Raw genomic sequence first — 14,721 nt, 5'->3', positions numbered from 1 at the left:
ATTAGAGAGGAGAAAGCAACATCTGGGTCTCTGAGGCTGGCAAAATGCAGCGGTTGGACTTGCTTTTCCACTCGCTTTGCTTAAAGGGGCAAGGTCAGACTCATTAGACCCCACAAATCACTTCTCTCAGCAGCAGCTCCTCCGGGCAAGTGCAAAGGATCACGCTCCTCACTGCGCTCTGCTTTCAGCAACGGCTTGGCAAATGACGCTGGGCCGGGACCTTTGCTAGCCCCCCTCACAAATCAACCACCCTCGTGTGAAGCAGGGAGCTGCTTATTCAGCAATAATCACACCTCCCATGCCTGGAGCATGCACCTTCTGCCCAGAGCATCACCTGGCACCTCGCTGATTACAGATCTTGCAGCTGCCTCTGGGGTGGAGGGTAGCAGCTGGCGGATTCATAGCACAGGTGGCGAGGGGAAATTCTCCCCAATAGCACCAGGCAAACCCCTGGGGTCTTTTAGGTCACATGGGGCAGGGAAGGGACCCTGCCTGGCTTTGAGCCTCTGTGTCTATGATGATTTCAAACCTGAATTATGTGGCTGCTGCAGCGCCTGGGAAGGGCGTGTTTGTGAGGGGAGGAGAAATCTCATCCTTGGGGCCTCCAGCTGCTGCATGGGGAGCCCTGCAGAGCCAGTGAAGAGGCCCTCCTACCCCAGCACCTCAGCATCTGGCTTGTGCCTTGGCCGTGCGTCCTCTTACAGAGCTTGGGCTGCAGTCAGTCCGGCACCCAAATCGACTCCCCTCTTTCCTCCCCATCTAATGGGCTTTTCGCCATCTCTGGCTGCCCTCCCCGATGGTCAGACATGGAGCCTGCCTGCAGCATGGCTCCTGCAGCTCCTTCTCCTGCCTGCCGCCCGCAGCCCCAGGGCAGGAGCCCTTATCTGAACCCAGAGAGGGGAAACTGTGTCACCTCTCCACGAGGATCCTGCCTCTGGTCTCCCCCATGCCCCTTCTAAGGAGGCACCCTGGCAGCAGATGCCCTTCTGCGGCATGTTAAAGCCTGGCTCTGTGCTATGGAAAGCAGTGTCGGCAGAGAGCCGGAGCGAGGTTCTGATCACAGAGCCAGGCCCAGCACCCTCCAGGGGCTGGGTGGGAAGTTTAGGATTGGGCTGGAGGGCCCCTCTCCGGTTTGGGAGCTGCAGATCAGCTGGCAGCTGCACCCACTGTGCGCCGTGCTGGGGTGGCAGAGCAGGTCTGGCTGCTCACCCAGCACAAGTAGGTGGGTTGGAGGATCCCCGGGCAGGGGGCACGCAGGTGTCCCAGCCGCAGGCTGAGTGCAGTGATGACCGTCCTAATCCTCGAAAGTAAATCATGTGGTGAAGCAATTCAGCCGGGACGCTGGCCAGGGCCTTATGCAATAGCCACTCCGTGTGTGTGTTTTCTATCCCCGTCTTGGCAAGCAGCAGGATGGGTCTAGACGGGCAGATTGAAAAGCTTAGCAGTGACTAGTCAGGCTGTTCCTTTCAGCAGGGTCTGGCCGCTCGGACACTGCCCCGCTGGACCCTCTCCCATCATCCCGTGTAACCCGGGCTTCTTTCCCAGGCGCTCGCCGGTCCCCCACGGCGCCGGGGAAGGACCGAGTGTGACCATAAGGATCAGGGCTGCAGCATCAGTTGCCCCGTGGGCAGAGTGGGAAGCTGGGTGCTAGGCCTGTGCCCAAACGGCATGTGGTATAAACAGCTCTCACGTCCAGCTGGCTCACCCTGTCCCTGACCCAGCTCTAGCAAACTCTAGCTCCCAGTGCAGGGCAGCCCCAGGTTAGAGGGTACCTGGCCAGGTCATTAGGGCCCCTGCTGGAGACTCAGGAGACCTGGGCTGAATTCCTGGCTTTGCCACTGACTCCCTGTGTGACCTTGGCTGAGTTACTTAGTCGCTTCCAGCCTTTGTTGCCAGGGCGCTGGAGCGGAGCTCAGAGCTGCAGCGTGGAGCAGTGGAGCTGCAGGTTTTTGCCTGGAGCTTGCTCCGGAGCCGGAGCACAGCTCCAAAGCCCTGTCTGCTGATTTCTCCTGCACCCTTCCATCCTGGCTATATAAAGAACCCTACAAGAAAAACCAGTGGGGAATTGTGAAGGGTCCTGGAGAGCCACAAGTAACCACCTGCTCCTGCCCGGGGGAGAGCTTTGGGGTCCTGTCTGCACCAAGCAGGGCTTCCTCACAGCCTCAGCCCTGGCAGAGACTCTGCCCATCCACAGCGTTAATCCCACTCCCAAGCGGAACCTGGGGAAAGAGTTGGCACAGCGGCGAGGCAGCCGAGAGCTGCCTAGATCCTGTTGGCAAGGTCGGCAGGCATCACTCGCTCTCGAGTGCGTTGGAGCTCAGCATTGTGGGGGGAGACTTTCTGCTGGGGACGAGCAAACTGGGTCTGTAAAAGGAGTTTCCTGCCCTTCAATTTTCCACCCTTCACCCCATTCATGTGCCGGAACATCGGGACTGTTGTGTTGTCCATGGCTTGTGTTTGCCTGGCTTGCAGCCAGGGATGGAGGTGCTGGAATGAGAGAGCTTGTGGAAATGTCTCTGAGTGGAAAGTTCTGCTCCTAGGAGGTCCCAGCCTGGACTTGGGGGATTCAGAGAGCAGCAGTGTCCAGACCTGTGGCTGCTTCTCCAAGCTGAGCCCAGAACTCCTGGGCTTGTCCCCCATCACCTTGCTTGGCTGAGGCACTGGACTGGGACTCAGGAGACCGGTGTTCTGTTCTGCCTGTGTGACCGTGGGCCGCTCACTTAACCTCTCTGTGCCTCCATTCTGTAAAGTGAGGTCACACTTCTGCCTGGGCTGTCTTGTGAGCTCTTCAGAGCTGCATATGAGCAGCGCTTAGCACTGCTATTGTCATACAAACCACACGGATCCCTGCCCCCCTCAATCCCAAACAGTCACAACACACGGAATGGCTCCCACGAAATCCTGGGCTCCTCGGGCCGCAGCTGAGCGGAGAAGCAATGCTCTGTCCTGCAAGGAGGGATTGGATTCTGCCAGGCTGCGGTGAGTCGGTCGAGTTGTAATTACTTTTAACTGGCCCTCTGGCGAACTGCTGCAGCTGAGTTCCCTTCTGCCTTGGAAAAAGTGCCTTCCTCAGGGCCGTGGAGTGGACCCCAGCATGGAGAGTGGCTCTGTACAGTGCGATCCACATGGCGATGAGCAAAACCCGCCTCTAGGGGTAGACTCGGGGAACTCTGTCTGTTTAGCTTCACAGAGGGGAGGTTCAGGGGTGACCAGGTTACAGTCCTGACATGGGGCACAGATATTTGATAATAGGCTCTATCTGCTAATCTAACCTGATCTAACGGCCGGACGCTGAAGCTGGACAAATTCAGACTGGCAGTAGGTGAGAGTACGGAACCATTGGAACAGCTGATCAAGGCACATGGTGGATTCTCTACCCCTGGTGATGTTCGTGTCAGGACTGGGTGTTCTGAAAGCTCTGCTCTAGGGATTTTGCGAGGGATGTTCTCTGACCTGGGCTGTACAGGAGGTCTGACTGGGGGATCACAATGGTCTCTTGGAATTTATGAATCTAAAATCAGATCCCCTGTCTGTTTCATCATGTCCCCCACCCCTGGGTCTACCTGGACTCCTCCATGGTCCCCATTGCATCAGATCCAGGATTGCTGGTCAGGAATATCTGACAGTCTTTTTTTCATTGGAAAATGCCGATTTGTTGCGCCCGAAACAGCTAGCCGGAAAGAGGCAGTTTGGATGAACTTTCCTTTTTGAAAAAAATGTGACCTCTCCCACCCCCCACCCAAGTTCTGAAATTGTCAAAATGTCCCAGCTGCCTGGTCTCTCTCCAGAGCCATCTGGGGCTGGATGGGACCTTGACTAAGTCACTCTTTAGGCTGGTGGGGTTTGCCTGGAACTCTCCAGCCTGTTAATAGGTGTCAGTCCTGCTGTGAGTGAGTTAAGTAGGTTGTTACTTTGCTTGGATGTAATGGAGGTGAGAGAGGTTTTCTGGAGAGAAAGGACCTAGGGGGTGGGCTGAGCTGTCCTGAGGGAGGAGCGCTAGAGGCAACCCAGCCTAGGGAGAAGGCTGGAGTGGATGTTTCTCTCTGTTAATGAAGCTGAACCCTGAGAGGTGGGGTAGGTGACTTTCCTGTTTTGGCTGCGGGGTTCCTACCAGCGGATCAGTGGTGCTACATGCTAGGCAGCCATGCCCCAGAGGTCCATGTTGTGTGGAAGACAAAGGTGTTGAGCTCACGCTCTCTGCCTGAGCTGCTGGAGGGTGGCTGGCTCACAACGCATTACTGCCGTTTCCTCTTTCCGTGGCTGTTTTCAGTCCCCTTGGTTTCCCTTCCTCTCTTTTTTCATTCACGTCTTTAGCTGGCTGCTAAAGCGATTGCAGCTGGGGGGTGGGCCCGGGCCCTCAGTGGCTGTTTGGGGTGGGGAGCGTTGGGTTCGTCTGTATCTTGGGGTGCATGCACCATCACCAGCCCCTCCTGTAGGTGCTCACTTGCAGGGCTGAGTCATGCATCAGGTATGCAGTGGGAAAGCAAATGAGGAACTGGCCAGGACAGGCAGGTAACCTGGAGCTTGTGTCTGTGGCAAGGACGGGAGCAGGCCGGTTAGTTGATGCCTAAGGAGCGATTGCACCATGCCAGAATTGTTAGCATGTCTCACCCCTTGGGTGGAAAACATCTCCCTTCACCTCAGGCTTTTGTACGCAGCTGAACAGGGATAGGCAAGGGAACCATCTGAACAGGGTTAGCTCCTGCCTGGGCTCCTCTCCACAACCCCTTGGGTATCTGCTGCATCCTCCGTAATATGCAGGATAGGAACCGTGTCACCCACCATTGAAATGCAGCCCCCTCTGGGGTGGAACGTGGCAGCAGCTTAGGCCAGCCAGTGAAGAATTCTGTGACTTAAAGTGAAACTGCAGGGGAACTTCAGAAGGCAGAAGGAACTGGCCAGGACTCTGGGGCTAATGCCCTCCTGTCCCTTCCCAGGTGCTGTGTGTCATGCTGTCTGTTCTCAGCAGGCTGGTTTCACTCACCGGCCCCATTAACAGCAGCCAGCGCCTGCTGCTCCCTCCCCTCCCACAGGAGCGGAGCAGGGATCTGTGGTTCATCTTGCTGTCCTTCACCTGGCTCCTGCAGTGGACTGGATGGTGGAAGGAGGGTTATTCTCATCAGGCAGCATTCGAGGCGGGCAGCCGAGCCTTGTACCTGTCAATAACATGCCCCCCAGGCGGGCTGAATGGGGCTGGTTCCTCCCTAGCATGAGCTGACTTTGGCTGCATTCAGGGTGCTGTTTCTCACCTCTCTGGCCTCCCTAGTGCCCACCCCAAACTGGCACCACCTGGGAGTGCTTTCTGGGCTCGGGGGGCTTGCTCTGCTCTGGATGTTGTTCTCCTGACCGAAGTGACACAAAGAGAGACCAGAGGCAATGGCGAGGGGCACTTTTATAAACCTGAGTGACAACAATCTGCCTTTCCCAGCTGCTCTGCTCCAGGAGCTCTGAGAGAGGACACTGTGGCGAAGGTGCTGGACTGGGATTCAGGAGATCTGGGGTCGAGTCTCAGCACTGCCACTGACTCCCTCTGTGACCCTGGGCAAGTCCCTCCATCTTTCCATGGCTCAGCTCCCGATCTGTCAAGTGGAGCTGAGAATCCTTCCTTTGCCGGCCTCGCCTATTGAGGCAGGGACTGTATGTGCAGTGCCCAGTAGGATGGACCTTATCCCTAGGCCTTCCCCCAGGATAGATAACAGGAACCGTCCCATCCACACCTCTGAGAGAGCTACTGGCAGGATCCGCACAGCATGGAAACAGAATAACCTGGGCGATATCCTCTGTAAATTTGTGACTCACTGCCGGGCAATGTTCTTGTGACAGTGGGAACAGTTCGGCAGCTGGAACTGACCAGCGCTGGAGTTAACCCACCCAGTGGAACCTCCACGCATACGCGCGCTGTCTGCTCTGACTCTGACAGATGTTGGCAGCTGCTGCAGCGAAAGAGGAAGAGGTTTTGGATTTTGAGCCTCTGCTCTCTTTGCTTTAGTTTTCCTTTGCTTAGGAAAGAGAAGGAACTTCTGGGCCATTTTTCTGTTATTTTGGTTGGAGCTGGGTCAAGGGGAGTGGAAAATGGGAAGTGACTTGCCTTTTAGCCAGAGAAGGAATCCATGGGAAAGAGTGGGGCTGGCCTGGGTACGAAGGGCTTCCTCAGCTTTGGGCATTGCGTTAGAATTTGGCTTGAGGCCCTGAGGGTGTGTGTGTGTGTGCGGGGGTTGTGCTACTGGGTTGGGGAGTTGGTGGTGGTATGGGTGTTTCAGTGCCTAGGAGTGTGTGTGTTGGGAGATGTTTGGGGAGGTTGGATGCATGTGTTGGGGGTGTTTGTGCATCTGTTTGGGTGTGGGGGGGTGAGTGTTGGTGTGTCGGGGTATTTGGCTGCCTGTCTGGGAGGAGTGTGCGTGCATGCTGGGAGATGTTTGGGAGGGTTGGATGCATGTGTTGGGGGTGTTTGTGCATCTGTTTGGGTGTGGGGGGGGGAGTGAGTGATGGGGTGTCGGGAGGCGGTGTCAGGGTATTTGGCTGCCTGTCTGGGAGGAGTGTGTGTGTGTGCTGGGAGATGTTTGGGGATGAGTGTGGGATGCACGTGTTGGGGGTGTTTGTGCATCTGTTTGGGTGTGTGGGGGGGAGTGAGTGTTGGGGTGTCAGGGTATTTGGCTGCCTGTCTGGGAGGAGTGTGTGTGTGTGCTGGGAGATGTTTGGGAGGGTTGGATGCATGTGTTGGGGGTGTTTTGTGCATCTGTTTGGGTGTGGGGGGAGTGAGTGTTGAGGTGTCGGGGGGCGGTGTTAGGGTATTCGGCTGCCTGTCTGGGAGGAGTGTGTGTGCGTGCTGGGAGATGTTTGGGGGTGAGTGTGGGATGCACGTGTTGGGGGTGTTTGTGTGTCAGGGTGTCTGGGAGGGGGGCTGTTTCGGCGCACTGGCAATCGTTGTGTGGTTTTGGCATGCATTAGCCAATGCTGGCCTAGGCTTTGAGGACAGACAGACCTTCCAGACGATGTGTGGCAGGCTGGCTGCCTCTCACTGATCTCCTGTTTCACAAGCGCTGGCACTTCCAGTGCAGCACAGAGCCCTGACATTTCCCTGCTGGAGACACAAACAGATCCCACTCCCCCAGTACGCGGGCGCTTCCTGTTTTGATCTAAACTCTTGTGTTTGCGCTTCGTCCGGCTCTGCGGCCCCCGACACAGACGGAAACAACAGCCACCAGGCTGCATTCTCAGGGAGAGCTGAGGTTCCCCCACCTCCACGCACACCCCGGCGCCCTGCAGGGGCTGTGTGCCCGGCGCGGAGCTGGGTTGGGAGGGATAGGGTTGGGCATTGCTTCCCTGGCCCCAGGAGTGCAGGGAGCTGTCGTGGGATGGAGGAGGCACAGGGGCCTTTCTCCCAAGTCTCAGACCAGCTTTGCTCGGCTGTGACTTGATAAGGAGAGACAGGGATGGAGCTGGCCCTGCCACCTGCCCTGCCTCTGTTTGTGTCTGCTCCAACTGAGGTCTATTCCCTGCATGGGGGGCATGAGCCAAGGACCGCTCTGCCCACTGGCAGGGGGTGCAGGGGGGAAAGAGGATTACAGGGCCCCCAGGTGTGGGATCTACAGATCCGTTTGCCATGTGAGGTCTGGCTGAAAGCCTGCGTCGCATGGGCCAGGGTCCCCAGTGCGAGATGCGCATGGAGTTGTATATCACAGTTAGTTCTGTTCTCGAGGTCTGTGAATTAAGGCAGCTCACTGGAAGGGGATGGGTACAACCAGTCAGCTGGGGTGCACTGTTCCTTTTGGCATGTCCAATGGATCTGGGACTGGGCACCCCGGAGGGCTCGGGGGTGGGTGTCTGTCTGTCTGCTGCCGAGGGACAGCAGCGCCCGCGGGGGCTGGGAGGGGAGTTCCTGTGCTGTCTGTGGCCAGGCTTATCAGGGAGCTGCCCCTGGCAGGTACCAACAGGGCGCACTCATGCCAAGAGCAGGGGCTAGCGATATTCCCCACAACCCTGGGCACCCTCGGGGGCATCGCGGGGGGAAACAGTGTGTCTGTGTCTGTCTCATTTGCACAGAGCCACATGCATTCACACACACACATGGATACCTGTGTCAGGGCCTCACACTCAGACCCATGCAATCTGCGTCACACACACACACACACACACACACACACACACACACACACACACACACACACACACACACACACACGGTTCCATGCTATGCTGCAGTGACACTTTCAATGCTAAAGGAGCAGCCAGCTCCCTAGCGATTCCCTGGGGCCCCCAGGGCTGCATCTTTACCTCCTCTTATGTCACTTTTCCTCCTCTCTCCCCCGCCCCCCAGACAGCTGTTCCCCCACGGCTTGCCTGATGAGTTCACTCTGGTGTTCACTTTGCTCCTGAAGAAACAGAGCTGCAAGGAGAACTGGTACCTTTTCCAGGTCACCGACAGGCAAGGCTACCCCCAGGTACCTCTGCTTCACCTGCTTCCTTTCTCTCCTTTCTCGCTCCTGCTGCCGTGTTTTTCCCCACCACGGTTGCTATTCCCCAGGAACAAGAGCTCCCTGGAGCAGCCCGACACACAGAGCAGTAAAGCGCCATGTGGTACAGGGGCTACCCCAGCCAGGGTGTCTCCTAGGAGCTGCTAACACATGTTGTTGGAAGTCATTGCTGGCTCATAGAGCGCTGGGGTCCCATCAGGCCACTTTAGTCCTGGAGGCTACAGATCAAAGAGGCTAGGGTCACCCTGTCCACCCTGCTGCCTCTGGTGCTTCGCTGCTGGTAGATGAAGCCAATTGCACCCATGCCTGCCCATGGTCTAACATTCCCGGGGGTGGGGCGCACCCCCACTCTGCCACCCGTGCCAGCCTCCTACTGCTGCTGTCGGCCTCTGATACACCCTTGGAGACTTCCGACACCCTGCTGGTGCCAGAAGACGTGCCCCCAAAGAGGAGGGATGGCCCTGCCCCCATTGCCCCAGGCGGGGTGGGGTTAGCCGAGCTGATAGCAGTGGGTGTGGGAGCTGCCCAGACCCCTCATTGCCAGGACGGGTCTCTCCAAACCCAACGGGCAAGGAGCCCCCCATCTGCCTGGAAGCCACAGTGGCTGGCGTTAGCTCGGCCCAGTCCCCGCGCCCGCCTATGCGTCTGTCTGTCTCCTCCCTCGCTCGCCGCTGAAAGCATCCTAAGCCAGAGCATCTCTTTGTGCCTAGCTCTCGCTGGGGGTCAACGGTCAAGAGAGGAGCTTGGAGTTCCAAGCGCGGGCCCAGGAGAAGGAGTTTGTGAGCAGCATCTTTGCCGGGAAGGGGGTTTCCTCCCTCTTTGACCAGAAGTGGCACAAAGTGGCTCTGAGCGTGCAAAGCTGGCGGGTCTCCGTCCACGTGGACTGCAGCTACATCTCCTCCAAGCCCCTGGAGCCCCGGCGGGGCATAGCGAGTGAGGGCAACACCTTCATCGGCCTGGACGCCGTGAACGGTGTGCCTGTCCCGGTGAGTCGCCCCGGGCCTTTCTGGGCACGCGCCTGCCATGTGGCGCTCGTGGGCCCGGGCCCATTCGCACTGGGGGCGCCCCTTGCCTCCGTCAGCAAGGGGAGGGAGGGAGGGAGGTGCTGAGAGCTGGCCCAGTGGCTGAAGGGCCATGCCCTGCATGGCCCAGGGGGGAATTCTGGGTCACAGGTGCCTGGCTGATGGGTACAGCTGCCACTTGGCTTTGCTTAGCAGCGACCTCTCCTGGTCAGTTGAGAAGTAGCCTCGAGGACCTAATGGGACAGATTGCCCAGGGGTGTGTGTGTGTGTGTGTTATAAATGCTCCTGCCTTGAAGGGCTGGTGGGACAAGCGAGGCTCTAGGAGGGGGCTGGACAAGGCGAGGGCAGGTGGGATCTCTGAGAACTGGCTCAGGGAGGACAGTATAAAGGGTGGGTCAGCCTGGCAAGGGAGGGGCAGAGTGGCAGAGGGAGAGGGAAAGCCTCTGTGTGAGTGTGTGTCTTTGTGCACATGCGTGTGTGCGCACGGGCAGGCAAGGCCACGTCTGGCCCTTCTTTGCTCTCCCTGAGCCAGTGCTCAGGGAAAACTCAGACTCCTCCCTCGCTGGTGGCAGGAGCCCCTGCGGGCTGGGCTGTCCTGGCTGAGAAGAGAGACTCCAGAGCCTGTCCAACCCCCACTCCTCCTCTGACCCCTGTATAGGCCCAGGGGCTGGGTTCACTGCACCTTCAAGGGGAGTCTTTGCCAAGCCCCTGGGGGCCTGGTGCCGTGATAACTGGCTGCCCCCTGCCCCCCAGGAGGGTCAGGGTGCCCCTTTGTGTTCTAACTGTGTCTGCCTCCCCCCACTGCAGTTTGACATCCAGCAGGCCCACATCTACTGCGACCCAGAGATGGTGATGCAGGAAGGCTGCTGCGAGATCTCGGCCGGCGGGGTAAGTTATGCATGCGCTCTCTGCAATGGTGCGGGGGGGTTAACGCCCCTCCCATCTAGCAGCTCATGGAGCCAGTGGGTCTCTGTTCACGCCCTCGGGGCTCGCGGAGCCCATGCGCTGTCCATCTCTGCAGTAGTGCCAGGGGGTTAATGCCCCTACCATCCAGCAGCTCCTGTAGCCGGCGGGTCTCTGTTCAAGCCCTTGGGGCTCGCGGAGCCCATGCGCTGTCCATCCTGGTACATCGCCAGCCCTCGTCGTCATGTGTCTGGATTGCATCCTCGCATCACCCTGTGGATCAGGGTTTCTGCCCATTAGACAGGTGGGAACAGAGGCACAGAGAAACTCTGTGACTTGCCCAGGGTCCTGAGCCTGTCCTTCTACCCTAGAAATGCTGAAGCTGCTCAGGGAGGTGGCTTATTGGGTGCCCACCAGCCAGCTCCACCCAGCTGATCCATGGAGCAGGGATAGGGCCACCTCACTCGCCTCCTGGCCATAAGGGGGGTGGCTGTTGGGGGGACCTGCCCAGGATGCATAGACAGGATCCTGAGGATTTGCTCTGCTCCTCTGCCACCTGACCCTGTCCACACACAGCAGAGCAGGCCCCTTGCTAATATCCCTCTCCCCCGCCCCAGCAACCAGACCATGTTCTCCAGAGCAGCCTACCTAGGGCCTGGTTGGCTGGACCCCCTGGGGCTGTGCAGGGTGGTGAGAGCAGAGCCTCTGGGAGCAGATTGAGGAGCCCCGCTGGCCTCTGTGCCAGTGACATTCACAAACGCAGCAAACAGCCTGGTTTATGTCGAGGATCCGACATCGCCTCCTCAGTGACCCAGCAAGGGTGAAACCCAGCAGAGCTGCAAACCCCTGTGCTGCGGGGAAAGGGCCATTCCCTGGGGGGTTTCCCGGACCCAGTCAGCTATGGCCCTTTCCCCGCAGCACAGGGGTTTGCAGCTCTGCTGGGTTTCACCCTTGCTGGGTCACTGAGGAGGCGATGTCTGATCCTCGACATAAACGAGGCTGTTTGCTGCGTTTGTGAATGTCACTGCCTATGGGGGGAATTGCCACAAAAGATGCAGCACAGGAGAGGGCATCCATTGGCCAGACATCGCCTGTCAGACTACGTGGACCGTGGGTTTGATCGGCCAGTGGCACCAAGATCTGGAGGGGGGCAGAGCCGACAGGTAGCCTGAATCAGCCGCACTGCCAGGAATGCACTGAGCAATTTGTCTGACGCTGGCTGGGAGCTGGGGCTGTGCCTGTGACTGTCTTCAGCTCCCCCCCTCAGAGGGGTGGTGTCTGCCCAGGCCCCGGGGTGTAACCAGCCCCCACTTTCCTTCGATTAGTGCCTTTCCGAAGCCTCTAAAACCCGGCGGCAGGCAGAGGGCACACAGACCAGCAACCTGATTGAGATCAACCCGCAGACGGATGGCAAGGTGTACACCCGCTGCTTCTGCCTGGAGGAGACTCAGGTGAGAGAGCAGGGGCATCACCGAGGGGGGCACATCCTGGGCAGGACAGGCCCATGCCCCAGAATGCCTGATCCTCTCTGCAGAGGAGGAAGCAGAGGCGCTGGGTGCTGATAGCCAAGATAGTCAAGAGTGTGCTACGCCCCATGGCAGCAGGGAAAGCCAGTGCTGCTTGGGGCAGCCGGTGCAGAGAGGCAGGTAGCTGGGAGGTGATAGTCACTCTTTCTAGGGTGCCCCTACCTGGAATATTGCATTGATTTCTGGGTACCATAGGGTGACCCACATTTCCCAAAGGGAAAATGGGACATCATGTGGGGCTAACCTGAGCTCCCCTCCCTGCCCGTGGCTGGCCCAAGCTGTTCCCCAGACCCCTACCCCCCTGTCCCTGCGTAGGGCTAGTGTCCCCGCTTGCTCAAGCCCTGCCTGCCCCCCACCCGAGCCCTGCCTCCCCCCCTACATGAGGCTGGTTTCGGGGTTGAAATCAAGGGGAGCATCACCAGACTGGGGCTGATGTAAACCACAGCACGGGCTAAAGTTTTCCCTGACCTGGTAGTAGAAGGGGGGAGATAGATGGGACAGGCCCAGTGGCTTGTTGGGCTCCTCCAATGTTCTCACGTCTATGAAAGGGGTCTGGCTTGGATAGGGCCTTTGATGTACGTCACTTCTCAGTAGAAGCCGTCGGCAGAAACAATCCCTAAATTAGTAACAAATGTGTTGGGAACATTGGCAGGCGAGGGACGTGCCCTTGGCGCTCGCCGTCCTGGCCTCCTGACCCACTTACGGAGCTGCAGCCACCGTGCCAACAGAAAATCTGACCTTGTCAGTGGAGCTGAAATCATCTCAGTCCCTCCCAGCAGGGGACGCTGCGGTGCACAAAGCTGGAGCCTTGGCCATGAACGGAGCCCCACACTGCTCTGGTGCCAGCCTCTCCCAGCAGGGGGCGCTGTAGGGAGCGGGGCAGGAATCCTGGCTGTGGGGTAGCTCAGACCTATTCCAGGGAGGGGAGGCTGTAGGGAGCAGGGCAGGAGCACGGGCTGTGTGAGGAGTTCAGAGCTGCTCCATTCCCAGCGTCTCCCAGCAGGGGTCAGCGGAGGAAACAGAGGTAAGAGTACTGGGGCGGGAAGGGGGGCATTCTTAACTTGCTCTAGTCCCGTCTTATTTCTTTGTATTGCAGTAGCACGGCCCAGGCCCCCATGGCGCCAGGCGCTGCGCAAAAACAGAACAAAGAGACAGTCCCTGCCCCAAACAGCTGCCAAGCACAATAGGAAACTGCACTGCAGCCGCCATGTAAGATGCGTGCGGAGCCCAGCTCACACAGCCAGGGGCATGAGCTCTGGCCCCAGGCAGCCAGCCACGGGGTCCGTATCCTTCCCTGGCGCCAGCGCTGTACGGCGTGGGCCGGGGAGCAGGCACTCACGGGGCTTGAAGCACCGCAGGAGCCTTTTGTGTAGGTCACTGTGTAACGCCGACAGACCCCGGTTGTCAGTGGTCAGGATCGATCCGGGGACCTCTGGAGCTTAGTGCATGAGCCTCTATTGCATGAGATAAAACTTGCATTTAGCGAAGGCTGTAGAACAGACTCAGGTAACTCTCTCGAAGTGATCTCAGTGCCACTGGCTGGGCCAGAACACCCCACCCAGCCGGTGTGCGGGTTACAACCACTGGCTGGGCAGGCGGCTGTGCTGCAGCAGTTCACTCCGGTCGCCTGGTCTCTAACCAGGTGCATTTTTCCAGCATTTGGCTTTTCATGTCCTTGCCCTGGCCCAGCTGCTTTCCAGCCCAGCTCTGCTGCTGGTTTGCCTGGATCTGAGTGAAATGCCTGCCCCGCCCCGCCCCCTGCCTCACCTTGGGAAGGGAGCAGCAGGCCTGGTTCCTCCTTGGTCCACCCAGAATCTGGAGCGGCACCCGTGCAAAGCAGTGTCGGAGGGAATTAGGACCGGGTGCTGCTTGGACTCGGGATGGCTCAGCGCTGCGAGACTGAAAATGAAAACAAATTGAGAACCCCGGGTCCCAGCCCCACCATCACCCCATCGCACTGGTATGGGCTGGGAGGCAGAGGGCTGAATGGGCCGCAGCTGACGTGCTTTGTGGAAGGGTGTGTGTGCGTTGCAGGGGAAATTCCCCATGTTCGAACCTGAGACCCCAGCAGTGCTGGAGGAAGAACATCGGCCCGGGCAGAGCAATGGTCTTATCCAGTACCGCGACTCCTGCAAGTCTAACAGGCCAATGCCCCAGCTGGTGCAAAGCTTCCTTGCAGTCCCTGGAGCTGGGCTGATTTACACCAGGTGAGGGGCCGGCCCTGAGTTTCAGCCCATGCCGTCAGTATGTGTGTCAGTCCCTTGAATCGCCTCGGAGTGCCCTGTCTGTCCATGGCTCTGCTAGGGTCACAGGCCACGGTTCCCAGCTGCCTCTGATGCTCCTCGTGTCTGAGAAGCACCCTGCCCTACCTGTTAGGCGGAGGAAGAATTGAGGTCGGTGTCTGACTTGCTGCTTTATGTAACGCTGGTTTCAAGGCCTGACCTACTGAGACAGCTAGAAAATGGTATTTCCCCCCCATAACATAGCTCAGGGAAGTAAGTCTGGAATTAGCGCCAGGTGGCTGAGCAGACGGAGGAGATGCAAATAGACAAGTCTGGGCCTGGGAACGCTCCTAGACAGGGCACCTCTGCTCTGTCCCACGGCTGAGTGGCACGCAGTGCAGGGAGCGCCGGACCCTGGCTGGGTCGCTGCCAGCGAGGTTTGAAACTGAGAACTCTGGGCCATAAAGCACAAGCCCCTGTTGAGTCAGCTTAAAGGGCGCCAAGTTGCTAGCCTCGGCTGGAGCAGGCTCATGGGAACTTAGGGCTGGATGGGGCCTGGAAAAGTCCCTTGCGC

General features: G+C 58.6%; 1 protein-coding gene across 1 annotated transcript in view; it reads left to right on the top strand.

The window, feature by feature from the left end:
* The window catches only part of COL16A1 (collagen type XVI alpha 1 chain), a 136,885-nt gene that overhangs the window by 13,258 nt on the left and 108,906 nt on the right, over window positions 1-14,721 (top strand). Inside the window, exons 5-8 of the mRNA XM_075060881.1 lie at window positions 8,318-8,441; window positions 9,185-9,460; window positions 10,304-10,384; window positions 11,725-11,850. Of these exons, the coding sequence (XP_074916982.1) occupies window positions 8,318-8,441; window positions 9,185-9,460; window positions 10,304-10,384; window positions 11,725-11,850 (607 nt within the window). The remainder of the gene's footprint in view (window positions 1-8,317; window positions 8,442-9,184; window positions 9,461-10,303; window positions 10,385-11,724; window positions 11,851-14,721) is intronic.

Source organism: Chelonoidis abingdonii, chromosome 25 (assembly GCF_003597395.2).
Source record: "Chelonoidis abingdonii isolate Lonesome George chromosome 25, CheloAbing_2.0, whole genome shotgun sequence".
Lineage (NCBI taxonomy): Eukaryota > Metazoa > Chordata > Testudines > Testudinidae > Chelonoidis > Chelonoidis abingdonii.
This window is presented reverse-complemented; position numbering and strand designations above follow the sequence as displayed.